General features: G+C 37.1%; 3 protein-coding genes across 9 annotated transcripts; 1 reads left to right on the forward strand and 2 right to left on the reverse strand.

Annotated features, from left to right (window-relative positions):
• Nucleotides 1-1,096: 1,096 nt before the first annotated feature.
• kif20bb (kinesin family member 20Bb) lies at nt 1,097-16,828 on the reverse strand. 7 transcript variants are annotated; one of them, XM_079596102.1, is made up of 31 exons: nt 16,750-16,828; nt 16,402-16,516; nt 16,208-16,297; nt 15,825-15,944; nt 15,583-15,721; nt 15,310-15,494; nt 15,159-15,213; nt 14,858-15,055; nt 14,546-14,657; nt 14,372-14,443; nt 14,145-14,294; nt 13,885-14,047; nt 13,505-13,762; nt 13,269-13,405; nt 12,887-13,016; nt 11,028-11,232; nt 10,877-10,938; nt 10,652-10,771; nt 9,341-10,395; nt 9,006-9,144; nt 8,774-8,896; nt 8,634-8,694; nt 8,407-8,529; nt 6,586-6,689; nt 6,366-6,500; nt 5,461-5,634; nt 5,128-5,322; nt 3,529-3,603; nt 3,293-3,431; nt 3,030-3,166; nt 1,097-1,448 (listed from the first exon to the last, which is right to left on the reverse strand). In XM_079596102.1, exons 2-31 carry the CDS (start codon nt 16,501-16,503, stop codon nt 1,365-1,367), a joined length of 4,842 nt encoding a protein of 1,613 aa, XP_079452228.1. In that variant the 5' UTR covers nt 16,504-16,516; nt 16,750-16,828; the 3' UTR covers nt 1,097-1,364. The 7 variants fall into 7 exon arrangements, with proteins under 7 accessions (XP_079452228.1, XP_079452229.1, XP_079452230.1 ...); XM_079596103.1 differs by having other exon boundaries at nt 16,402-16,503; nt 16,750-16,825; XM_079596107.1 differs by having other exon boundaries at nt 1,098-1,448; nt 5,128-5,319; nt 6,366-6,497.
• Nucleotides 16,206-20,622, forward strand: rpp30 (ribonuclease P/MRP 30 subunit). The gene is made up of 11 exons (XM_079596150.1): nt 16,206-17,211; nt 17,394-17,449; nt 17,531-17,587; nt 17,669-17,734; nt 17,821-17,889; nt 18,020-18,109; nt 18,475-18,591; nt 18,667-18,696; nt 18,786-18,823; nt 18,921-19,000; nt 19,237-20,622. Exons 1-11 carry the CDS (start codon nt 17,130-17,132, stop codon nt 19,347-19,349), a joined length of 798 nt encoding a protein of 265 aa, XP_079452276.1. The 5' UTR covers nt 16,206-17,129; the 3' UTR covers nt 19,350-20,622.
• On the reverse strand, nt 19,863-22,965 carry ankrd1b (ankyrin repeat domain 1b (cardiac muscle); the record flags this gene model as incomplete). Its single annotated transcript, XM_079594383.1, has 9 exons — nt 19,863-19,949; nt 20,472-20,570; nt 20,649-20,747; nt 20,842-20,940; nt 21,429-21,527; nt 21,610-21,717; nt 21,804-21,902; nt 21,989-22,126; nt 22,939-22,965. 9 exons carry the CDS (start codon nt 22,963-22,965, stop codon nt 19,863-19,865), a joined length of 855 nt encoding a protein of 284 aa, XP_079450509.1.
• Nucleotides 22,966-23,222: the final 257 nt, after the last annotated feature.

The following is a 23,222-nucleotide window of genomic DNA, read 5'->3' on the forward strand; positions in this document are numbered from 1 at the left end:
GATTTTGTCCATCAGGAATTGATTGGACAAAATTGGGCTAAGAACCAGAATCTGCCCTACCTAAATTTATGGTCAAGAGTAGCTACTGATTCATGTGCTGGCAGATGCGGCTTTCTAGGCGGGTGCTTCAGATGTGCAGTTTGGATTCAAATTCTTCTTCTTGCATACCATCTTTTTAGGTGCATACCGCCACCTCGTGTGCTGGAGTGTGAAGTGATTTCAAATGCGGGATTTTGGGATTTCAGCGGAAATCCTGCCCTACAGCCGATTCTAAAGATTTTATTGGTCATGTCAATTACTGTACCGATTGCCTACACCAAACACTGATCCCTAAACCTACCCGTAACCGTAACCTTAACCAATGAAATTGGCTACAGGTCGGGATTTGTGCTGAACTGGTTTAGGGGAAAAAATCTAATGAAATCTGTAATTCTTAAATAAAAATTGACATTTACTGCCGTGAGGGCGGGACAGTCTGTCACTCACATGAAATCGCAGCAATAATAAACCACAATGATCCAACGATCCAATCAATTCCTGATGGACAAAATCATGTCCCGTACCGATCTACAAGTCAGACTATCGCAACTTCCGTTTCATGCCGACTTTAAACAAAATGTTATCACGAGCATTAAGGACTGCACACATTTATAACCAATGCCACGAAGCAACTTGAAATTTGCTAGTGTGATGACATGTAAGCACACACCCACAAAAATGTTTGTTTTCAATGTCACATTAATTTCACCTCTGTGAAATTGTGTATTAGTGCGAGAAGTGAGATGTGTATTAGTGCGGGTTTGACCTGTTAGTGCAGAGATCATGAGGTGGAGATAAAATGTATTACTTACTCTTCTCTGATGACAGCCACCCTCCATTTACTGACAGTGGAAATAAATGAGTATCATACAACAAGTTGACCCCCAAACATTCATCTGGAACATTTTCTTCATCCCCATTCACCTTGCTTGTTTGGTACTGCTTTCCTCAACTGAGCATTTTTTAAAGGATATCATTATGTGAAATCCAACATAAAGGGACAGTAATGCTTTAAGCATATTCAGTTAATATTCCAAGAAGTGAAACGCAAATGATATATGGTTTTAGGCATTTTTTAATAAACAGCATCTTTTTGTCCATATTTTGTCCAATTACCACAGGAAATCAAAGGCTAAACTAAAAAGTTTTTTTTTTTTAAACATTGTGAGGTACATACATCAAATATTTACAAACATGCCCAGCGTTATTAAAACAAATATGATTTGTTCAACAACATTTAGGTATTAAACAAACAAAATAAGAGAATTTGAAGAAAAAAGAAAACTAACTGAAATTACACTTGGCCATCAAATTGTATGTTTGTGTCATCGCTTGGCTGTTCTTGTTCTGAGCTTTCTCTTGATTATGAGATGATCGCTCTCTTTATCATCTTCACCGCTTCCAAAGGCCTGTAAAATTATTTCATGAATTTAATACACACTCACCTGGTATGTACCTCCATCCCACAACAAACACATCTCAAATAAAACAATAAATCAGATTTCTTCTACTTAAACTGAACATTCAACAAAGCCTTAGAACTTACTGCTTTAAATACTCAAAAGTTTAAAATGATCAAACTCAAAGTTAAATTTATGGAAGAATAATATTTAATTATAAATATAAATATTAATGAAATAAAAAATGTAATGTGGCACAATGGAGAGTTTAAGTATAACATTAACGCGGTAATGTTTCGATATAGTGTGAAATTTTTCACCAAGTATTGTTTACATATCTTTTTTAAAGTTTAATAAATCTAGTGGCCAGTATATTAACACTGGAAAGTTTTAAAACAATTGACTATCAACCTTTTTTGTAGTGTCGTAAAATTACCACTAGGGGTGTAACGGTACATGTATCCGTATTGAACCGAATCGGTACGGGCGTCACGGTTCGGTGCACGAATTTACACGGAGAATACACTGTATAAAAATAAATAAAACTCGCGTGCAAATGAATTAATGTAATGCGGAACTACTGTTAGAAACTCGGGTTCTGTAGCCCTGCCTTAAGCTAGGTTTGCAAGCCTCCGCTGCGCGCCTCCCTAAATGGACGAGGCATTTATACTTCATGCTCGCCGGTCTACTATTCTTTGAAACAACAGGGTGCGACTCGGTGTAATTGTCGTCTAACCATCAGGAATCAGCGGTGAGAAGAAGTAAAGGTACACTCGTGGATGTTATTGTTTATTTTAGTACACTTTAATAGGCTACACCAAAACCCCACTACAAAAGAATTGTGCAAAGCAGTAAACCGATTATTCCTTGTGACATTAGAAAAAAAATGGATATGAGAACGTAACCTACAGCTAAATTAACGTTATCTTACATCATTTCTAAAAAAAATTATTTCGTTTTGTGAGCCTTTTTATAAAACATGGCCATTTATTATTATTTAAAGGGCTTATGTCTGCGTTGGCTCATTTAGTTAATGTAAGCAACTAATTTAGACGCAAGAACTGGGTGCCGGTACGGTGAGATGTACATGCTCGGCCAGATTCGGCTTGAAGTCGTGCATCTTTGGATGCGCGCTGTTACAAAAAAAACCGTGCACTGCACACCGCCATGGGCGCGCATGACCGCCCACACCGCAATGACGACATTTTTGCCGCGCGCACCTTCGCGCTTGTGCGTCCGCACACAAGAGATGCTGTATTTTCAGTTTTATAGCTGATTGTCTTATTTTGTTTACATCTTACTATACACACATCAGGGCAGACTGTCGCAGCTAGCTCAGGGGAGAGACTGTATAGGTGGTACAGACTGAGACATGCACAATCAAAATAATTGCCTTCTGCATTTTTGTTTTGCTTTTCCCTCCATTGTACCGAACTCGTACCGAACCGTGATGTCTGAACCGAACCGAACCGTGACTTCAGTGTACCGTTCCACCCCTAATTACCACTAACATAAGGCATGCTTCTCATTCATAACTACCTGCATTTGATTTACTTGTCCATGGACTTATGCAAAAGAAACATTACTTACAGGATAAGAGGGGATGTCCAGCGGGGAGGAAACCTGAGTCTTGAAGAGCTTTCGTTTGGATCTCTTGGGTTTGTTGTTTTCAGAAGCATTTGGCAGATCAGGAGACTTAACATTCACCATGCTCATGATCTTCTTGGCTGAGGAGGAAGTTAAAGGTTTGGTAATGCTGATATAGTATGTAGTATATAGATATAGTTTAACACTTTTGGCATAGAGCTCCAATCAATACCATTGACTGTGTAAAATTAAGAGCCGGAGCTGACCTTTGCTTCCAAAGAGGGTTGGAGAGCTCTGGATGAAGTCACCAATCTTTTGGAGGGCTCCATCTTTTTTACCTTTCTGGCTGGCAGGAGAGTCTTTCTGCTTTAATTGACTCACTTTTTTTCCTTGCACTGTGGGAGTCTGGTAAGGAGCAAAAAAATATGATCAAATAAACATTACAGAGACAGACGTAAGATGTCACAGGTATACTGCATTAAGAGATAGAAAAAAAAGTCACCTCAACGGACTGCATGTTATCCCAGTTTTTCACCTTTAGCCGTCGGTTTTTCCGATTTTCTGACTCCACCGAGTTCTAGAACAACAAACGCATACAATACAAGTTATATGACTTTGTGTTGCATTACATTTAAAAGATTACGATCTTTTAACCATATCAGATTTTTGGGACTGACTGTTTACATTCACTTTAGACACGACTGGTATCCGATATCTGTTTTTACATTAATTCCCGCCCAAAATGATTGTCGGTGATCGCTTTACTGTGCTCATGGTAGACCCTGTGGTTTTGAATGGCCATGCTATTAATATTATTTATATAACTCATGTCGGGTGGCCATGATTATTTACCAGCATGGACAAGATAACAGATGTCATGGATGTTTTGCAATGACAAAAGTGACAAAACATATATATACAGGAAAATAACAGTATTTCATTTGTTATTTTATCAACAGGTCGTTAGATATAGAAATCTGAAGTGAAAAAGTAGCGCTGTAAGTGAAGCTTGTTGGTTTAACTACAACGAAGTTATAACCTCATTGCTGAGAAATATAATGTAGCTTTAAGTAGTGAAGCTGTTTTATTTATAAAACTCACAGGGCAGAGGTTGAAAACCAACTCCTAAATGTTTACGTGTGTGTGCAATTTCTTTCCTTTAATAAGTTTCCACCTCAATAAAAAAGCTGCGAGCAAGTGTATACAGGCCCATCTGCTTCATAATACAACATTAAAAAGCTATCTTTGTGGGCAAACATGTCACCCTTTTGTGGTGGCTTGGAATTCAAAGAGGAATCGGATGTACGTGTTTAGACGTAGGTCGGGTGTCCAGATATCGGATATGTATCTGATACCACATTTGAAAGTGGCTCAGATCGGATGCAATCATTTTTGTGTTTACACGTGTGCAACAAATTCCGATCTGTCAAAAAAAAAAAAATCTAATTTCTTGTGCCAGTGTAAACGCAGCTATAGTTCAATTTATAATGTCATTATTGCCATTCAATTTGAAAAGGATGTGATATCTAAAAGTAGACTGGACCCTTCAGAGTTTATCGCAACAGTAGCTGCAACACAAAGACCCTCTTCACAGCTAAATTATTTACAAATCTCTCTCAAACAAAAGAAAACTCATTGGCATTCTTTTTATTGTGAAACGTAATTAATTATCATTGAATTGAATAATCATTGAATTACTAAATGTGCTAACTATTAATACATCATTATAAAAAATTTAAATAAATTAATAGGTCGTATTATACGCTTTATGAAATATAAATGAATATATAATTAGGAAATTATTGCAGGACTAGTTAAAGGCCAGTGAATTTCCATGATTTTTTCATGACATTTTTTGTGATGAAAATCATTTTATAGAGATCACACTCAAAAGGTACATTTTATACTAACAAATACTGAGAATAACAAAAATAATAATAATATATATATATATATATATACTATAGAAATTTCCATGACTTTTCCAGATGTTAAAATGTCTTGAAATTCCCTGAGATTTCCAAGTTTTCCTGGACCGTCGGAAACTGGATTGTTCAGGAAATCACAACAAAGGTTTTAGAAATGGTATCTGTCTGTATACCTGCATGTCTGGGCTCTTTCTCTTTCTGGCTGTACGTCGGAGTTTGATTGTGACAGACTCTTCTTCTCCCGGTCTCCTGACATTCATTCGGTTAGGTTTAAGAGGAGTATAGCTGATTTCTAGCTCAGGTTTGGGGAAGCGTTCATCTCTGAGACTCTTTGTGGAAAGGACAGAGGAGTCTAGTACTGCAACCTGCTTTGAGTGATACCAACACACCAACATATATTATATATGCACACAGTAACCAATTTTCATACATAAAAGAACTATTCACATCTTTGCATGCGCAAATAATCAGCTGCATGCATTTTGCATTAATATCATTCTACTGACCTCTTGTGTTGGACTAAATGAATCGCCTTCATTCTTTGTCTTCACGTTTGAAGTCTGTTTGGGTCTGTCAACTTTCTGGGAAGCAGATTTAAGAGAAGCAGCAAAATCCCCCTTTTGCCTTTGTAATTGTACAATGGTTTCTTGCTTTTCAGCCAGCTGCAGCTTTAACATTTCCTGTAATCAGAATGCATGGAAGTGAGGATGGGAAAAATATGTTTTAACATTATACTATAGCACTACCACAAAATATTGTTGCTGATATAAATTATTGAAATGATTAGGCTTTGGTCAATAACATTCATCCAAAAATTTGTTTTTTAAATTTATTTAATTAAATAATGAATTACTGTATCAGCCAACCTTCTCTCTAGATAGATTTTTTCCTTATATATATATATATATACATACGCAAGTATTTCACAGTAATATGCCCTTTAAGAAGATGCATCATCAAAATAATGCTATTTAAAGTACTGCCTCTACAGCAATACACATTGAGATGGACATCACTGGGCTTGTATAACATCTTTCACTGGTTTTAAGACGACATGTAGAGTTTAAAATAGCCTAAGATTTTTAAAAACACACCCAAGCACACCTGCATTCCTATCCACTTCATCATGCTTTTGCATACAAAAATAAATAAATATTTGAACACAAGTACACCAATTAATTTCATCAGATGATCCTGTTTTGCACATTCCATTTTTCTGCTGTGCCATTACTGTCCTGCTAGAGTCTTGTCATTCCTCCTGTTGGCAGGTCACTCGAATCACAGAAGTGATATTAACTCAGAAACCTGCTGTGTAAATAAATGACTATTCTGAGCTAAATCCTGTCCTCAAGCCTGCGAAAAAGAAAATAACGAAGCAGGGTGAGAGAAATGGAAATGCTGATCCTATTACCAGCTCCAGCTGCAGCCTGTCCTGTTGGTCGCTTTCTAGTTGCCTTGTTGCCTGGGCCGCTCTCTCCTCTTCCCCCATGGCTACTCCATCCTGCCCCTTTCCCTGCTTATCATCAGCCTGCTCCTCATTAAGCTGCTGAAACATCAAAAGAAATCATTCTACTGCTGGCAAAACCCAGTTGTGGAAAAGTCGGAGAGATTAAAGACTTCCAGGTTCTTACCTTTGTGCTTTCAGCAGGTCTGCAGGCTCTCCATTCCTCTTGCTGGGGTTTATGAGAGAGACCAACACTTGGTTTCTGATACATTTCCTGCAGTTTAGCACAATCTGAGAAGAACAAAGAGATGTTTGTGGTGTTGTCAGCTTAAGTCAGTTCAGTGTTGATTCAGTTCTGTTGTAAAGATCATCAATTATTAAATTCGTTAATTTTATCTATAAAGCAGTGATGTCATTGTCCAGCTCAGTCCAGTTCAGTTCTCTTCCTATAGTGTCAGTGCAGTCAAATCAGTAATATTGTTGAATAATAAGAATATTCCCAACTAAGCAAGCCAGAAGTGTCAGTGGCAAGTAACCCAGACTCCATCAGGTGGAGAGTATGGGAGTGGAGTGGAGTGGAGTGGAGTGGGAGCGGAGCGCCGTGATTTTGAATGGAGTGGAGCGGATTTTTTAAAAGTCGGAGCGTTGTGGTTTTCATGTGGCATCACGAGTACAATTCATGCCAACGGCCCATAATTTAACTGCATTTTAGCAAGAATTCACATGTTAAACACATTTACCTAGCATGACACAGATGGATCACTCAAATTAGAAAGAATGTGGAGGTTATGATGACTGCGATGGACATAAGCGGGAGGTTATAGTTTGTTTGTCCGTTCTAGATGGGCTACTGAATATGATCGAGTGAAAGCACATTTTAAAAAGGTAGCACTTATTCACTCACAATCGCTTTCTCACTAATACATTCAAATAAATGTAATCTTACAGTGTTACTTTATCTGTCTCTGATTTTCAAATGAGCAGAAATCTGTAAGAAATGTAGCGACCCGTAGATAAAATAACTGGCGACAACATACTGATATTTTTATCTTTCCAAACTAAATTTACAAATATATTTTTTGATGCTGATAGCCATGTAATAAGCTTGGCATGTCGTAGGAAAAATGTTTGCACACTAATGTTCCAATAAACCACGTTGAAACTATTCTTCTAGTATTGTAAAAAAATTTTTAAAAAATCATTTAATAGGCCTATATATTATGAACAGAAGTTTTGCGAAATTTCAAAGCATACTTAAATACTTTAGCTGCAATTTTCTCAGGGAGCGAAGACGGAGCGGTGTTTCTGATATCAGTGAGTGAGGAGTGGAGAACCCCGAGTGGAGTGATTATTAAATGCTTCGAGCGCGGAGGGGAAATGGCTGCCACTCCACTCCACTCCGCAGCCACTCACATTCTCTGATCAGGTGACAGAATAGAGAAAAAAAAAAACTTGGGAGAAACCAGGCTCAGTTTGGGGGCCAGTTCTCCTCTGGGCAACGAAAGAACACAGTGTGATTATGATTCAGAAATGCATCACAGTTACAGGTGAGACGTTGTTTAAGTGTAACTGAAGTAGTGTTACCATAAAACCAGAATATCAGTACAAGATACCAATTCCAGGGAATTTTTATAATTCTCAATACCAATTAGTCTTCAATGTCACATTATGCTTCAGAAAATCATTCTAATATGCTGATTTAGAGCTAAAGAAACATTTCTTACTAATATTGTTTTCATTATCAAGTTAAGTTAAGATTTATTTAACACAATTATTTTCACAATTCTGTGATGAGAAAATAGAAAAGTTAATATTGCTGATTAATTAAAATGAACAGGTTTGATTATTATAATTATAAATTAATTCTGCAAATACTGAAGAAAGACTGCTATTTTTTATTTTTAAATAAGAGTAACTTTGAAATACCTACACTGAATCTTACTGACTTCTCACAGTGTGTTGACTAGAAGAGATTTATAGGAATTACAATTAGAACAGACTCAGTCACCTTCAGTTATGGATTCAATCTCATTCAGCCTGGCCTCCAGCAATTCCTCCTCATCTGTCTGTGTGCACTCTTTATTTGAGTTAACACACGTCTCCTCGATCAGCTTCTGCTCTGCCAAAAGATCTGGAACCAAAATCAATCTTATTAAGGACAAAACGTAAGCCGATTTTGTAACACCAAATAGTATTGTGGAAAAAATGGTATAAATGAAAAGACACATAGGTTACCACGGCAGGTTGTTTTGAAAGGCTGTATGTTTTCTTCTTCTATTGCATGGTTTGACTGCACCTGTGAGTGAAAGGAAGTGGAATAATCCAGCATCTAAGACCTGATAGCATCACAAACTGAGAGAAAGAGCAGCACTCACAGTCTCCAGTGGATCAATAGTTTGCTCTGTGCAACTCAAACTGTGTCCAGCCTGATCCCTCATCTCCTCCGCTTCACATAGTTTCTGCTGAAACATTTTGTTTTCTTCACTCAAGATTAAAATCTGTGGGAATAAAAAAAGCACTGTTTAAAAAAACTAATTTAAAATCACATTAGGCACACTAGCAATGGACAAAAGGAACACTGACAATGGACAAACGTGTTTTACCAACCTGTTTCTCGAACTGTTCCTTCTGCAAGTTAGCCTTACATAACTGATCACTGACATCAGATCGCTCCCTCTCCACCTGCAGCAAATCGCAACTCATGGTCTTGATTTTATTAAGTCCATCGGTCACAAGTTCTCTCGACCTGTAAAAAGACCAAAAGGTCATTCGGACCATTGTTCCTTAAACCATTTTTCTAATTTCCATGCTTTAGCAACTAGAAATAAATAGTTGAAAAGAAAGAGTAGTCATGCAAGATCTAGTGCGCATATCAAACAAGACACTCAACAGAATTGAGGACCTATTTTTTTGCGTTATCAGAAAGTTTGGATAAGACTTACTTTAAAAGATCTTTAGCTTTAGTCTCTAGTTCTGCATCTTTATGAGACATATCCTTCTCCATCGCAGCTAATCTCCTCTTGGCCTCATCTCTTGCCTTAGTTATCTCATTCTCTACAATTGCTCTCACTACGTTCAGAACATCCTCATGTTGGTTCAGTTTGCTCAGCGTTTGCATGAGATTGTCCTGTAGAGTTTTCCAGCAATCATCTCTGAAGTCTTGCTCTTGGTCTTCCATCCTCCCCTGCTGATGTTTCAGAGCGGTCAGCTCTTTCAGAAGCTCAGAGTTGCTTCTTATTTGGGCCATGACCAACTTTTGAGCTTCATATCGGCTCAGTAGGCTCTGATATTCCTGTGCCTGGGCATCTCGCTCATATTTAAGCTGATTGCAGAGCTCTTCCAGCTGGCACACGTTCACTTTGGTCTGACTGACCTCCTGTTCCAGATCATTGATCTGTCTGCTGTTCTCCTGAGATAATTCCACCATCCTCATGCATTCATCTTCTTTTTTGTCATGTGAGAGCTGGCGGGCACTGAGTTCCAGACGCAAATTACCTGCCTCCGTCATTAAGGATTCAATGGTTTTGGACTGACTGCAAGACTCTGCTTGATGTTCCTTAATCAGAGCTCTGGCTGCGTCAAGCTTTATTGAAAGGTCACTGGCCATATTTGTCTGAGCGCTCAATTCCATCTGGAGAGTTTTGAGCTTTGAACTCATCTCATTGGCTGACTGCTGAAGTACATGCAACTCATTGGCAAGAGCCTTGTTCTCATTTGTGACGTTGCTGACCTCTGCTCTCTCCATCGCCACAGTGGCTTCATGTGCATGAGTCAGCTCTGCCAGTCTATCAGTGAGATCACACACTGTTTTTTCAAGTGAACAGTTCTCAAGTTTAAGTTCATTCAGCCGGTCATCTTTCATTTTGAGTTCTTGCAGATGTTGAGTTTCTTGACTTGTCATTTCCTCCCCTCTAGGGTCAGAGTCTTCATTCAGCAAACACTTGCAGTTGTTTCTAAAATGTAGGATTTCTTCTTTAATGCTGTTAATTAAGGCCCTCTGTACACATATGAAAACAAAAGAAAAATCATGGGTCATTACCTGACCTGATAAAAGTTACCTTTTCTTGGAACACAACAGGATAATTTAAGCATTTTCAAACAATTATTTTAAACACACTGATAGTTTAGAGTGACCATGTCTGTTAAACTAGGTAAGGTTTTGGGTCAGTAAGATTTTTCTCTTTAGAAAGATTTTTTTTAGCAATGATTTAAAATAAAGAAAATGTAAAAATGGTAGTGTAACATAAATGTACATCTTTAGTAGCTTCCTCCACATTTTGGTCCAAAGCAGTCTGTAATACAGAGACCATGTCATCTTTCTCCTGGCAGATTGACATGAGTTCCTGACATCTCACTTTCTGGTTTTCATAATTCTAAAAGAGACAAACAAAAATATCAACACACAGCAGAAGCCAGTATATAAATCATTCATTTACAATAGCCTCAGATATTTAAAAGAAAACTTTACTTCATATTACCCTATTTGTTTGGAGAAGCTGATCATTTGATTCTTGTGCCTGAACACACATTGCTTCAAACTCTAAAAAAAAGAGAAAAATAATTAGACGTATGTAATAAAATATTATAATAAGAGTTTTCCCCCTTTAAGGCAAATTAATAGGCCTATACCCTTAGTTTTAAGACTGAGAAGTTGTTGGCTTTTGAGAAGCTCCTCTTTCATCTCCTCCAGCTGTGTCCTCAGACGACTGACTGTTCCAGGTGATTCAGGGACATTCGTCAGGCACATGTGTACTGCTTCTGCATCACCCTTTATCTTAGCTAGATCACCTCGCATAACTTCGATGAGGTTGTCCAAAAGCTCAATCTTAGCCTCCTAGAATGTCGAGAAGGAAAACATTATATTTTCAAATGCATGTCTGTTTTTAGTCTTTTCTTTCATAAACAGATATATCGTGTTGAAATGTCTGCCTTGATACAGGTATCGTAGAATTCCCCACTTTCATTTGTCCTATCCTATAAAATGTGTCTAGATCTATATAGATCGATCTACAGATCGAATTTTACAGACCAGAATTTTCTTAGCAATGCTAAAACGCACATCAACCGATAACTGTTTAGAGTGCATGCAAACACTACATTCAGATTCACCAATCGGAATTAATTCAGTCCGATTAAAACAAAAGGTGTGCATGCAAACATAATGAATGGGGACTGTAGAAAGCAAAACCCGAATCCCGGACATTTTGGGCAATCTCGAAATCAAGGCCGGACATGTCCAGAAAAAGGAGGACGTATGGTCACCCCTACTATTCAGCTTTCTCCACAGAGCAAGAGCCTGTTGGCTGACACTATTTGTACATTCTGTGAGTGAGATCCCACCCTCTATGGGCGGTTTGAAAACATGCGGAACTAGCTCCTACTACTGGATATAGTTTTTAGCCTCTGGCCAAAAATCCTCCGATGACGCAAAATGACGATTTTTGCATCATCGGAGGATTTTTTCCAGAAAAAAAACAGAAATCTCTCATCTCAGGGGGACATGAGGGAGGGAAGCATGGTCATTCGAAAATACTACTGGGTTTCTACTGATATAAAGCTTAATGCTAATCGGTGAAGTATCCCGTTAAGAAAGTTCAGTCCCCGAACTAAATGATAGAAGCAAACAACAGAAATAACAGCTATAAACACAGGTCAGTGTTTGACGATTATTTGGGAACCAAAAATCTCTGGGAATATCTCAGCATATGAAAAGGTTTTAGCGTATGCCGTGTGATTGATGTCGTGTTTGGCATGGTCCCTTCAAAGTTGCGTTTGATTTTCTCCTTAGCATTAAGGTTAAGAGGCCCATCTATCACTGTTTTCCATGTTTGTGGAGTAAATATATAGGCAATAATCTGTGTGTTTACACATCTTTTTTTAAAAATGGCAGGTGCTCGTGTTTAGTGTGCGTTTAGATCTTTAGTGTGCACTAAAGTCACTGGTAGTTCCTATAGTGCTGGTTTAGACCCTAGTCTGAAGTAGGAACTAAATTAGTTCCTCTAAAAGGAGTTCCTAGAACTAAAATCGTTCCTAGTTCATGCGGTGCGAACACGCCAAAATCTGGGTCCTTTCGCCAATAGTTCTAGGAACAATGAAAAGGTTCCTCCAGTGCAAAAGCCCCTATAGATATGGTATTGCCTAATTCCAAATCGTTTATAACAAATATAGTGACAAAAACTCAATTTACCACCCAGCCCTAGTCGCTGCCCAAACCAATGATTGGGAGTGTTCACATCGGAAGCGTGACGGCCGACCCTCTCATTCATGGGCAGCCACCAAATATGTGCTTGTTCATGCTTCGTTGACACTTGCGATGTGAAACAGGGCGAAATAGACATAGCGGAATTGTTGTCATTTAGGATTAAGATCGTGTGGGTGTTTGAATCGAGAACCCGATTAATTTGAATGATTAATCATGCAGCACTACGGAAATGAATGTTAATGGTACTTGTCCTTATTCTTTTATATTATTAACCATATGCATTTACCTTTGCTGCATTCTCGTCAGTGCTAACAGTGTCCATTTCCTCAACTGTTCTGTTCACCAGATTCTTCAGTATCTCCATCCTCCTTTCTGCTCTTTCCTCAACTATTTCTTTCTCTCTTTGGAGGCGTTCACTGAAACGATGAAAAATACCAACATAAATTAGTGCATTTTCAATTAAATCAAAGAGAATTTCACTAAAAATGAATTGCACCCATCGACAGTGCTGTGCTCTTTGCATTGTTATAGTGCACTAAATGAATTATGCAAATAAAAGAATGGCATAAACACAGCCAAAAATCTCTGCAGGCTCAATCTGAATGCTACATCTGTGAAAATACATCATCAGTTCACCACTATGATCTATAAAACAGTGTTTGACTTACTTGTAGTCTTTTTCCATATTAGAAAACAGCTCCATAAACTCTGTGGTGACTTCTTCACGAATACGAGATTCCATAGTTAATTTTTCAGACTCCTCTTTGGACAACTTGTCTTTGAGCTCTTTAATTGTCACCTGAAGCTGTGGCGAATATATCATAATTAGTATTTCATATAGTTTAAAAGAACACTGAAAACTATAAACATGCATTCATGAAAACTGAAAAGACACCTTGAATACCTCACACAGCTCTTGACTTTCCGCAGCATCTAGCACAGTGTTGTCCTCCATGCTCTCATCGCCACTCTCCACATCTTCCTCACCAATTTCTTCATCATCTTCATCCTCCTGCACATCCTCTAGACTCATCTCCCAGCCCATGAGTGAGCTTCTCCTGGTCCAATCCTTCTTGTCAGCATTATTGATTATCATGGACACATCTCTGGCAGATCTCTTGAGCACATTGCTAGGAGCTGGTTTAGGGTTGAGGACCACTACCTAAAAGGGAAAAAAGTCAAAGGTCAAAATAAATAAATAGCAAAGAATAGAAAATGCCTTTAATCAGTGCTTCTGATAATCTGAAGCTGTCAGTGTAAAAAAGAATAATGGTCCTTGCAGACCTTCTGAGCCACCGCTGAGAACTTGAGGACATTCAGGGTTTCATCGTACATCGAGGCACTCTGGTTTATGTTGATGAGCATGCAGGCTTTTCCACGGCCACAGAAAAAACCCTGCAAATAATGTGTGAGCTTGCTCTCTCTGAAGGGGACATGCTGATGAAACCTGCACGACAAGACATATAAGTTCAGGTTCATGGAAATGTGCATCTAATGCCGGCCATTAAACAAATTAATTGTTTTGAAAGTGGACATTGTCTCACTTGGATTGTGTTTGGTTGAGCCTCAGAGCGTTGATGCATTTTCCAAGAGTTAACAAGGAAGTGTTGATGTTTCCAGCTTCTTTTAAGCGGTCACCTCGGTTCTGAGTCTTTGCACATCGCTCCGATCCAGCCAAATCACATAATGACAATCTTTAAAAACAAATCAATTAATGAATAAATCACTGGTTCTATGTTAAAGTAACAGTGGTGTGATTAAGGTCACCTACTCGCTTATTGCCTGAATTCGAGGAACGCCCACATCTTCAACCCGCAAGATTCGAATGGAAAATATACTGTGGCTATGGAGAAAATGTATATAAAAAAATTTTGGTCACTTTAAAAAGTAATAACATGATAATGAGAGTTAAAAAATAATGCTAAAGTGGTTTAAAATGAAATACCTTCTGCTTGAAATGTTGTTGAGCTTGGTGGATGAGAAACTTTGATTTTTTCTTCCAATTTTCATAACTTTTAATGCTTCGTCTGCACTGTTAACTTGAAACCATTTTAGATCTAGGAAAACATATTTAGACAAAACGTATATGTCAAAATGTACAGCCATAAAGATAATATCCTGGTAAATAACCTATATTTAATTATTGAAAAAAATATTGAAATGTAAATATTTATTTAATTATTATTTAAAAGATACACTATTACATTTGCTACACAGACAACAAGTGAACTTTTAGTCTTCTAAGTTATTCGGTTACCTTTGACAAAAGCATTGCCTTTAACATCTTGGGCTAGTCGCAAAATGCTCCTTCTGTGAGAGCCGTTTGAAACAAGATCAAGCAGATCATGGATGCTTTCATTGTAGATTTCACAAAAGGAGACCCACACTGAGAATTTAACATGAGAGGTCTCATCCAAACAGACACTGTCCCCATTTGTGTCACTAGAAGTGGAGCCTGGAAGAAGAAATCAATGTAAAGTGCAAGCTCACATTTACACAATGCTCAAAAACTGTTTCAAAGGCAGAGAGAAAGTCATACAACAATTAATAATGCTTACTTTCAAAAGATGAACTAGAGCTTGACATGCTGGACAGAGTTTTCTGGGAGTCATTCTGATAAACATCAAGAAACAGCCATGATGTGTGAGTATTGTACTTCTCTGTACTAAAAAATGGTATGTTAAAAAATGTACTTAATTTTTTTTTTACATCTTTAAATCGACGAAGAAGGTTTCTCTTATTTGTAGCATCCTCATCCTGCTGCTCTTTAGTGAGTCTTGTAAAGTCGACACATCTGAGAGGTTTGATGTTATTTTGAGAATAGATTCTACCTTCTATGCTGTTAAAGATAACATTCAATGACCTGGGCAGAATTCCGCCATCTGACTCAGGGCCTATAACATAAAAGTAGGATAAATAGACATTCAAATCTATTAATAGACAACTAAATATATATAAAAACTTCTCATACGAAACCCTTACCAAGAAAAGTAAATGTCTTCCCGGCATTAGTAACTCCATATGTAAAGATCAAAGAATTCCCTCCCTCCAAGACTTCTTTCACGAGGCTTTTAGTTGTTCCATCAAATATCTGTCTTTGAGTTGTTTCTGGACCGTACACCTAAAATATGAATTAAACATTGATACATCAGAAAACACTTCAAATTTTTCGAAGCCTGTTCACAATAAATGATCATGCTAGAGGAGACTGTGGCCGATCATACCTGAGAGAACTGAAATCGTTGTGCCAGCTGTGGGCCGAATCTCTCACTGTGTCTGGCTGTCAGAGATGCTCTAGGTGCTTTCAGAATCACAGTATCTGGAGGCTCAATTGAAATGCACTCCTGTTTGTAGAGATTACATTTATAACAAATTACATGAAATGATAGTTCACGAAAGAATGAAAATTATGTCACCATTTACAAAATCCCAATGTTGTTCCAAACCACAATTCCTTACAATAAAATGTAATAGTAACTGAGGCTTTAATTCAACCTTACATTTTTTTGAAGATGGTTATATGGCTATTGGAACAACATGTGGGTTGTTGTGACAGAATTTCTCAGAAAATATTGATGTAAAATATTTGTCAAAAATGTTCAGGCACCTGTGATTCTCCTTCTGCTCTCTCTGCAGAAGTGAATGGACGTACACGGAGATAGACCTGCAAATTCTCTTTTTCCAGCAGTACTGAGTCCTATGGAAATATAAATATGCAAAATGAAATAATAGTTAACGTTACAGCCTTAAAATCATATTCGAAGGCTTTAAACATGAGTTCTGTCTGGTAATAATAAATACCCTTGATAATTTGGAGAACTCGGCGAAGAGATCTTTCCGGAGGTCTTCAACCGTTATAGATCCAACATTCTCAGGCTTGTGATTTAAACACGATTCCATCATCTTGAAAAAAAGCCTATCAAAATCTTTGACGTTTAGCTAAACATTTTGTTATTATATGACAACGATTAAGAGGCTACAAGCTAAATTAAAACAATAATGACAATAATGTATCGGCCATTGAACGTGTTAAAATGAGCTCTTAACTGAGATGTTAACCTATTAAACTAATAACCAATTTTGAATGACATGTAAGAATATACAAGTATTACCTATGTGTTTTCATTCTCGCTAATTCATTTCACTTACTTGTTGTTTTTCTTTTGTTTATCCCGTTTACATTGCTAACATGCTTCTTTCCTGCCGTCGCGGTTCTCTGTTCAAATCGGACCAATCGGAGAGCTCGCTACAGACGTAGCTCCGCCCCCCAAAAAGGAAGTAAATGTATTGTAGTTCTGGGTAACTGACAGGGTAAACGAATCTAAGCCAAGGAATGGCATATTAGAACTACATTGCACAGAAAGCTCAATTTTTTCACGTGGTTCACGCTTCAGCGTGTAGACGTAGACGAGTGTGTTTGTGCATGTGGCTCTCAGTACGTTAGTTAAATTGTTTAGATTTGTGTAATAAGAAATAAACTATAAATTTGCGCTTGTAAAACCTTGCGGCTCGGTGTCAGAGGAAGAAAGATGTCGGTGTTTATGGATTTAAACGTCATCAGCAGTAATGACAAGAACCGACTCAAATGCATTCTAGAGACAGCTGCTCATCGTAAGTATCATTAACGTTAACAGTTAGTTATAGTAGTAGTTTTGAAGGTTTAGTCTTATCTGAAATGTAACGCCATTAAAAAATCTAACTATTGAAAATAGGGTAAATAAAAGCCTAGATCTGCTATACTTTTAGAGAAACACTTAATGCTGTTATAAACTTGTAACGTTAATATATTTCAGTTGGCTACTCAACAGTCGCAATAAACTATGTGGTTGAACCACAACAGAAGAAACCGGTATGATACAAAGAAGTTACTCTCATTTTGTACACTTTGAGGGATTTCATGTGATGATGCTATTATTTTCTTGTATTACAGGAAATTCCTCAGCCACGGTGTGTGTCAGACATATTTGATAAATTCCCAATAGTACAGGTAATTTACTTCAGCATGTTTCCAGAGCATAATTAACCTTAATGAACATTCTGTTAATGTTCAGTTTTTTGTTTTCCATAGGGGAAATCATCACCCATCAAAGTACTGAATCGATTGACCATTGTGGCTTCTGATGCATCTCATTTTGTGAGTATATGAGGAAACAACAAGAACATTTTTGTTACAGTATTCAATTGGTGAGATTTGTATTGTCTTGTTGTTATTCTCTTCAGAGACCAACCAATGAATACAAAAACTTTGATCTTGTGGCGGTGTACCCCAAAACAGAAAAACTCTTTCATGTAAGTGAAATTGCAATTCTGAATTAGCTTCAGTTTAGGCCAATTAGTATTAGTTATTGTATTTACATTTCTGATGACAACCAACAGTTGTTGTATGTTATTAAAGTGTCTGTATGTTTGTCTGAGCCAGGCAGCCTGCATGACGTTTGATGTCGACATTATCTGCATTGCAGTGACTGAAAAACAGCCTTTCCATTTCAAAAGGGCTCCGGTTAATGGGGTGAGTTTATACCATTTTATAGCCATACCTACCAGGTGATTTCAAGCAGCACTGAGACATTTATTTTAAAGTTGATTTGGTAGTTAAATAACCAAAATTACAACAATGCGAACAAGAGGACATATTTCACACCAAAATTCTAAATGTACTTGCCTCATGTTGAGTTGTATGAGCCCATTTTATAATATTTTCTCATGGTGTTTTTGGCCCACTTTTTTATACTTTCAATATATCTTTAACATTTCACCTTTCAATATGGGTTTTAAACATCATGAGCATTGATAAATAAGAGAATTGCAATTTTTGTGTGAATTATCCCTTTAATTTATGTATCATCACTGATGTCATATTGTTTGTCACTTCAGGCTATTGACAGGGGGGTTTTCTTTGAGATCTGTTATGCAGCAGCCATCAGAGACAACATTTTGAGAAGATACACCATTTCCAATGCCTTCGTCCTCATGGAACTCTGCAAAGGAAAAGTATGTTGTCCCTTTTTTACACATAAATGCCCATAAAACGATTCGCCGATTCAGAAATTGCATTTTCCTCCACAGAATATCATAGTGTCCAGTGGAGCAGAAAGGGTAAAAAAGTATTTTGTTAATATATGATTTCTATATTACTGTATTGAATGGTCAGTATGACGTTTCTATCTGTTCTTTTTTTTTCTTAGTCTCTTGAGTTGAGAGGCCCATATGACATTGCCAATTTGTATCCTTTTTAAATTAGTATAAATAAGTTATCTGAATATGTCATGGTACATTTTCAGGCACGTGCATGTTGGTATGTTCCTTCATTGAGATTTCAGGGGGCTTGTGTTCAGCCTGTCTGATGGAGACGCCAAAGCTGCCGTTTCTACTAACTGTCGATCTGTCTTGCTGCATGGAGGTAAATTGATAGGAAAGAGCCTCACTATTTCCCATTTCTTCTGTATTGGCATAAATCTATGCCACGTGGTCCTGTTTCCAGTTAGTTTGCTCTTTGATTTGTGGAGGATGCATTTATACTGGTGTCTACATAAGAGAGGTTTTTATTGATCTTTCGGTCTTCTTTTTGATATCACATTTGTTTAAAATGATATATGAATGTTGTTCACAGCTGATTTTCATGATTCTTTATAACAGAGACGAGAGCTACTGCGTTTGGTGTAGTTCACACCATGAAGAAACCACAAACTCCTGAGAAGCAAGAAGAGGAAACTCCAGCACCTAAAAAGGCCAAAATTGAACTAGTGTAGCCAGTATCAGCATTCTAGCTGGAGTTTAAGTATTCATGTATAACTATAGTATTTTACAGTAAATGATGTATATATAAATTTCCCTGTTCCTTAAAGTCTTGCAATCTACTTAAATTTAATACAGTCATGAAAAAAATGACATTTATTTCACCAACCTTTGGAAGAATTGCAAGCAAAATGGTTCATGTCTTACTAAATACTTTCAGAAATAAAATCAATCAAGATCTAAAGCATGAAGCCAAATCTAATCTTAGCAACAGAGCTAATTCATTTCCATTTGAAAAGAGGAAGCATTATGTTCTGTTTTCCAATTTTCTCATTCCCTTTTGCCTTATCTATACTTCAATAAAAAGTTACTGTGCTTAACTTTCAAAAACTCTTCTAAAAGCTTCATTTTAAGGTGTAATGTCAGGCAGAGCTCAATAATATACCTTCCTTAAATATCAGATTCTAAAAATGCAGGTTTTGAGCATATTATGCCCAAAGTGTAGCTGTGGTGGTCAAGTATTGCTTCTATTTTTTACCATCCTTAAAGTTGTCAAAGATAGTTTTAGCTCCGTTCTGCCACTCACAAACACTATCCATCGGTGACTTTCCTTCCTGAAGAAAACAAAGCAACAGCAAGTGTGATCAGACAATAGTGAAAAGGCTACAAAAATAATTTGATACATTTTTTCCCCGTTAGCAAAAGGAATACGTTTACATAATTACCAGAAGATGGCACTGCTCACTGCTTAAAGGGATAGTTCACCCAAAATTGTTAATTGTCATTATTTTTATTACCCTTGTTGTTCCAAACCTATATTAATTACTTAACTAAAGAGTTAACTAATTATTGAATTATTAACTAAAAAGAAGATATTTTAAAGAAATATTCTTCAAAATATCGTTGGTGTTCATCAGAACAAAGAAACTCATACAGGTTTAAAACAACATGAGGGTGAGTAAATCATGACAGAATTTAAATTTTTGGGTGAACTATCCCTATAAATAAGTATCACAGTGAATACATTTAGACAGCTATGCATTGATTGGCTACACCCTATATAAACGACATTAGCATAAGTATCAGCATCCTAATACATCAGGAACAGGATAATAGTATATAGACTAAATTCTTACACAGTTCTTGAGTTTTAAGTCTCCTCCGTGCATCAGAAGAAGCTGGATCATTTGGAAACGATTCAGTCTGACAGCATCGTGCATTGGTGTGTCACCCTCCTGGTGCAGAATGACATTTAAGTGACCATTAAAGTGTTAATTAACCATTTACTGAAAAAGTGTTGCCTTATTTCTTACTATGTCTTTTGCGTTGACGTCTGCGCCACAGTGTATGAGATGTTCAGCACATTCATGTTGTCCTGTCCTGACTGCCACATGAAGGGGAGTGCTGCGAAGCTAAGGATGCCAAGAGTGACCAAAAGAGACAGTATGTCAGACCACACCAGCTATATCATTAAAACAAATTTGCAGTTTGAATAACTACTTCTACCTTGTCTCTGGAATCCAGTTTTGCCCCATGTTTAAGTAGCGCTTGTAGCACGGGCAAACTGCCGCCACGACAAGCCCAGTGAACTTCAGTTGCTTGAAGCTTTTTAAACACAACCATGAGAGTAAGAAGTAAGTTCCACTGATCCAAAATGATATAAAACAAAGCAATTAACACATACATCTAATGAAATCCGAGTAAATATTTATAGAAACAGCAGTCAGTTTTGTTAAAATTTTTGAAAACAAAATAATGTATTATGTCGAGGCCCTAAAAGATGCAAGAAATGGAAAAGCAAAATGGATGTATAGAATTTCTTTAACCATTTTCTCGATAGGCTAATTTCTTGCAGTTATCCCCTATATAGTTGTTTTCCTCTTTTTTTCACGAAAACATGCCATCATTTTTACTTGGTTACACTGTCAGACTTTTCTTGAAAATGTTATAAAAGTTTTTCTAAACCATTATGAAATTGTCATGAATACTAACATTTCTAAGAATTTGGTACATGGATTTTAAGCCGTATTAAAATATTTTTCCTTGTTTTTAACAGGCACAAATGTGCATGTAAACAGTATTCAGTATAGTACCTTGTCCTTATTTTCAATTGAAGCACCGGCCTCTAGCAGCGTCTTCACAATCTCAACGTTTCCTTGTGAGCAAGCTCTGTGTAGAGCTGTACGGTTAAACTAGAAAAAAAAAAAACAGTATTGTGTTTTAGTCCTTTAATGCTAACAGCTGACTTTTATTCGTTGTGTTGGGTCAACTCACATTATCACATGCATCTGGGTCCGCACCTCTGGCAAGGTAACTCTTGATCATTGGCAATTTGTTATCCAGCGCTGCCTTCAGGAAGTCATCCTCATCAACAAAATCATTCTGTGAGACGATGAGATATGATTATTCCAGGGATTGAAATCTCTTATTAATGAGGAATATTTTGAAGCACAATGACCGTCGTTTACCACTATCTCTTGTTCAGACTTTATTTTGACTGGTGTACTGATTTTTATCTTCTGACTCCTTTGTAGAATCTCCTGGAGGTCATTTGTGCTGTTGTCCGTCTGCAAAATCATTTCATATGCTAAAGAAAATACACTTCTAATCACATATGCTTGCTGAGGTATGCAAATGCATGCTTATATCTTACATTAAAACCATCTTTACTGTCACTCTGAAGATTGTTGTGGCTTTTCAGATGATGGTCAACAGAGCTCTTGCATTCTTCAGAAGGATATTTCAGTGCCCCATCGTCCTGCTCTTTGTTTCCACTTGTTATTTCTGTAACCTAAAATAATAATAGCATAAAAATACAAAACCTATATACCGGTAATAATAACCAAAGAAATCACTAGTCTGTCATAATGTACTCATCCTCATATTATTCCAAACCTGTGTGACCTACTTTCTTCTCCAGAGCACAAAATAACATATTTTGCAAAATGTAATGTTAGTAACCAAATTGTATTTTAATATTATTTTTAAAAATATCTTATTTTGTGTTCCATGCAAGAAAGAAAGTCATGGTTTGGAACGACATGAGGGTGATTAAATGACAGAATTTTCTTTTTTGGATGAACTATCCCTTTTTAAAACATTTTAAAACATTCAAAATACAGAAAATGCAGTGTTGATAAAAAAGAGGTAAAATATATAAAGAGATATAATCCATCTCATTTCTGATTTCTCAAGCATTTTGAGCTGTTTGAAAAATAGTTTGCTTTCAAATAATATAAGTAGGCCTGTTATTATCTGTGTATGTAGTAAAGTGAAGTGATGTGACGTAAAGGTATGGTAAAGTATGGTAACTCATATTCAAAATGTGTCATCTGCATTTAACCCATCTGAGTTAGTGCACACACATTAGGAGCATTGATTAGTTAACACACACATGCCACAACTTCCCCATTATGTCTTTTGTACAAAAAATTATAATAATTCTGAGCAGGGACAAAGAGTAACAGGAGATTGGGACCTAAAATTCCGCGATGCACAAAATAAACTGAAATCTTGAACCAAAGGCATCAAATGAAACTATTAAAATAAAATAAAAACACACAAAAAGCAATGGTTTTTAAACAGACATTTAGAAGTGCCTACCAGTTCATCGACCTGTAGGATTCCCATGACTTTACTTGAAAATTCCTTCTGTCAAAACTATAGCATCTTAACCAAGTGTCACTTATATATGTGGTGGTGACAGTTGGAGGAGGTCATGGTCCTGTTGTTCAGTGACTCCCACATCTAAGGTGTCACTGTGATGTCACATTTTGGGTGGCGCTGAGGGTGAAAAACCACCATTTTCAGAAGTTAAATGCCTTTGAGAGACATTTGACGTAATGGAAATGAAACCTGAGGGGAACTTGAGGTGCCGCCATAGAGCC

This window comes from Phoxinus phoxinus (assembly GCF_949152265.1).
Source record: "Phoxinus phoxinus genome assembly, chromosome: 21".
NCBI classification, from domain to species: Eukaryota; Metazoa; Chordata; class Actinopteri; order Cypriniformes; family Leuciscidae; genus Phoxinus; species Phoxinus phoxinus.

Bases quoted from the DNA above. Each gene is read 5' to 3' on its own strand.
- rpp30 (XM_079596150.1), top strand. From the start codon at position 17,130: ATGTCGGTGTTTATGGATTTAAACGTCATCAGCAGTAATGACAAGAAC. The intron at 18,697-18,785 runs GTAAAAAAGTAT...TTTTTTTCTTAG, and splicing joins TGTCCAGTGGAGCAGAAAGG to TCTCTTGAGTTGAGAGGCCC. The intron at 18,824-18,920 runs GTATCCTTTTTA...TTGAGATTTCAG, and splicing joins CCATATGACATTGCCAATTT to GGGGCTTGTGTTCAGCCTGT.
- kif20bb (XM_079596102.1), bottom strand. From the start codon at position 16,503: ATGATGGAATCGTGTTTAAATCACAAGCCTGAGAATGTTGGATCTATA. The intron at 15,214-15,309 runs GTAAAAAAAAAA...GATGTTTATCAG, and splicing joins TTCTTCGTCGATTTAAAGAT to AATGACTCCCAGAAAACTCT. The intron at 3,167-3,292 runs GTCAGCTCCGGC...CTTCCTCCTCAG, and splicing joins AACCCTCTTTGGAAGCAAAG to CCAAGAAGATCATGAGCATG.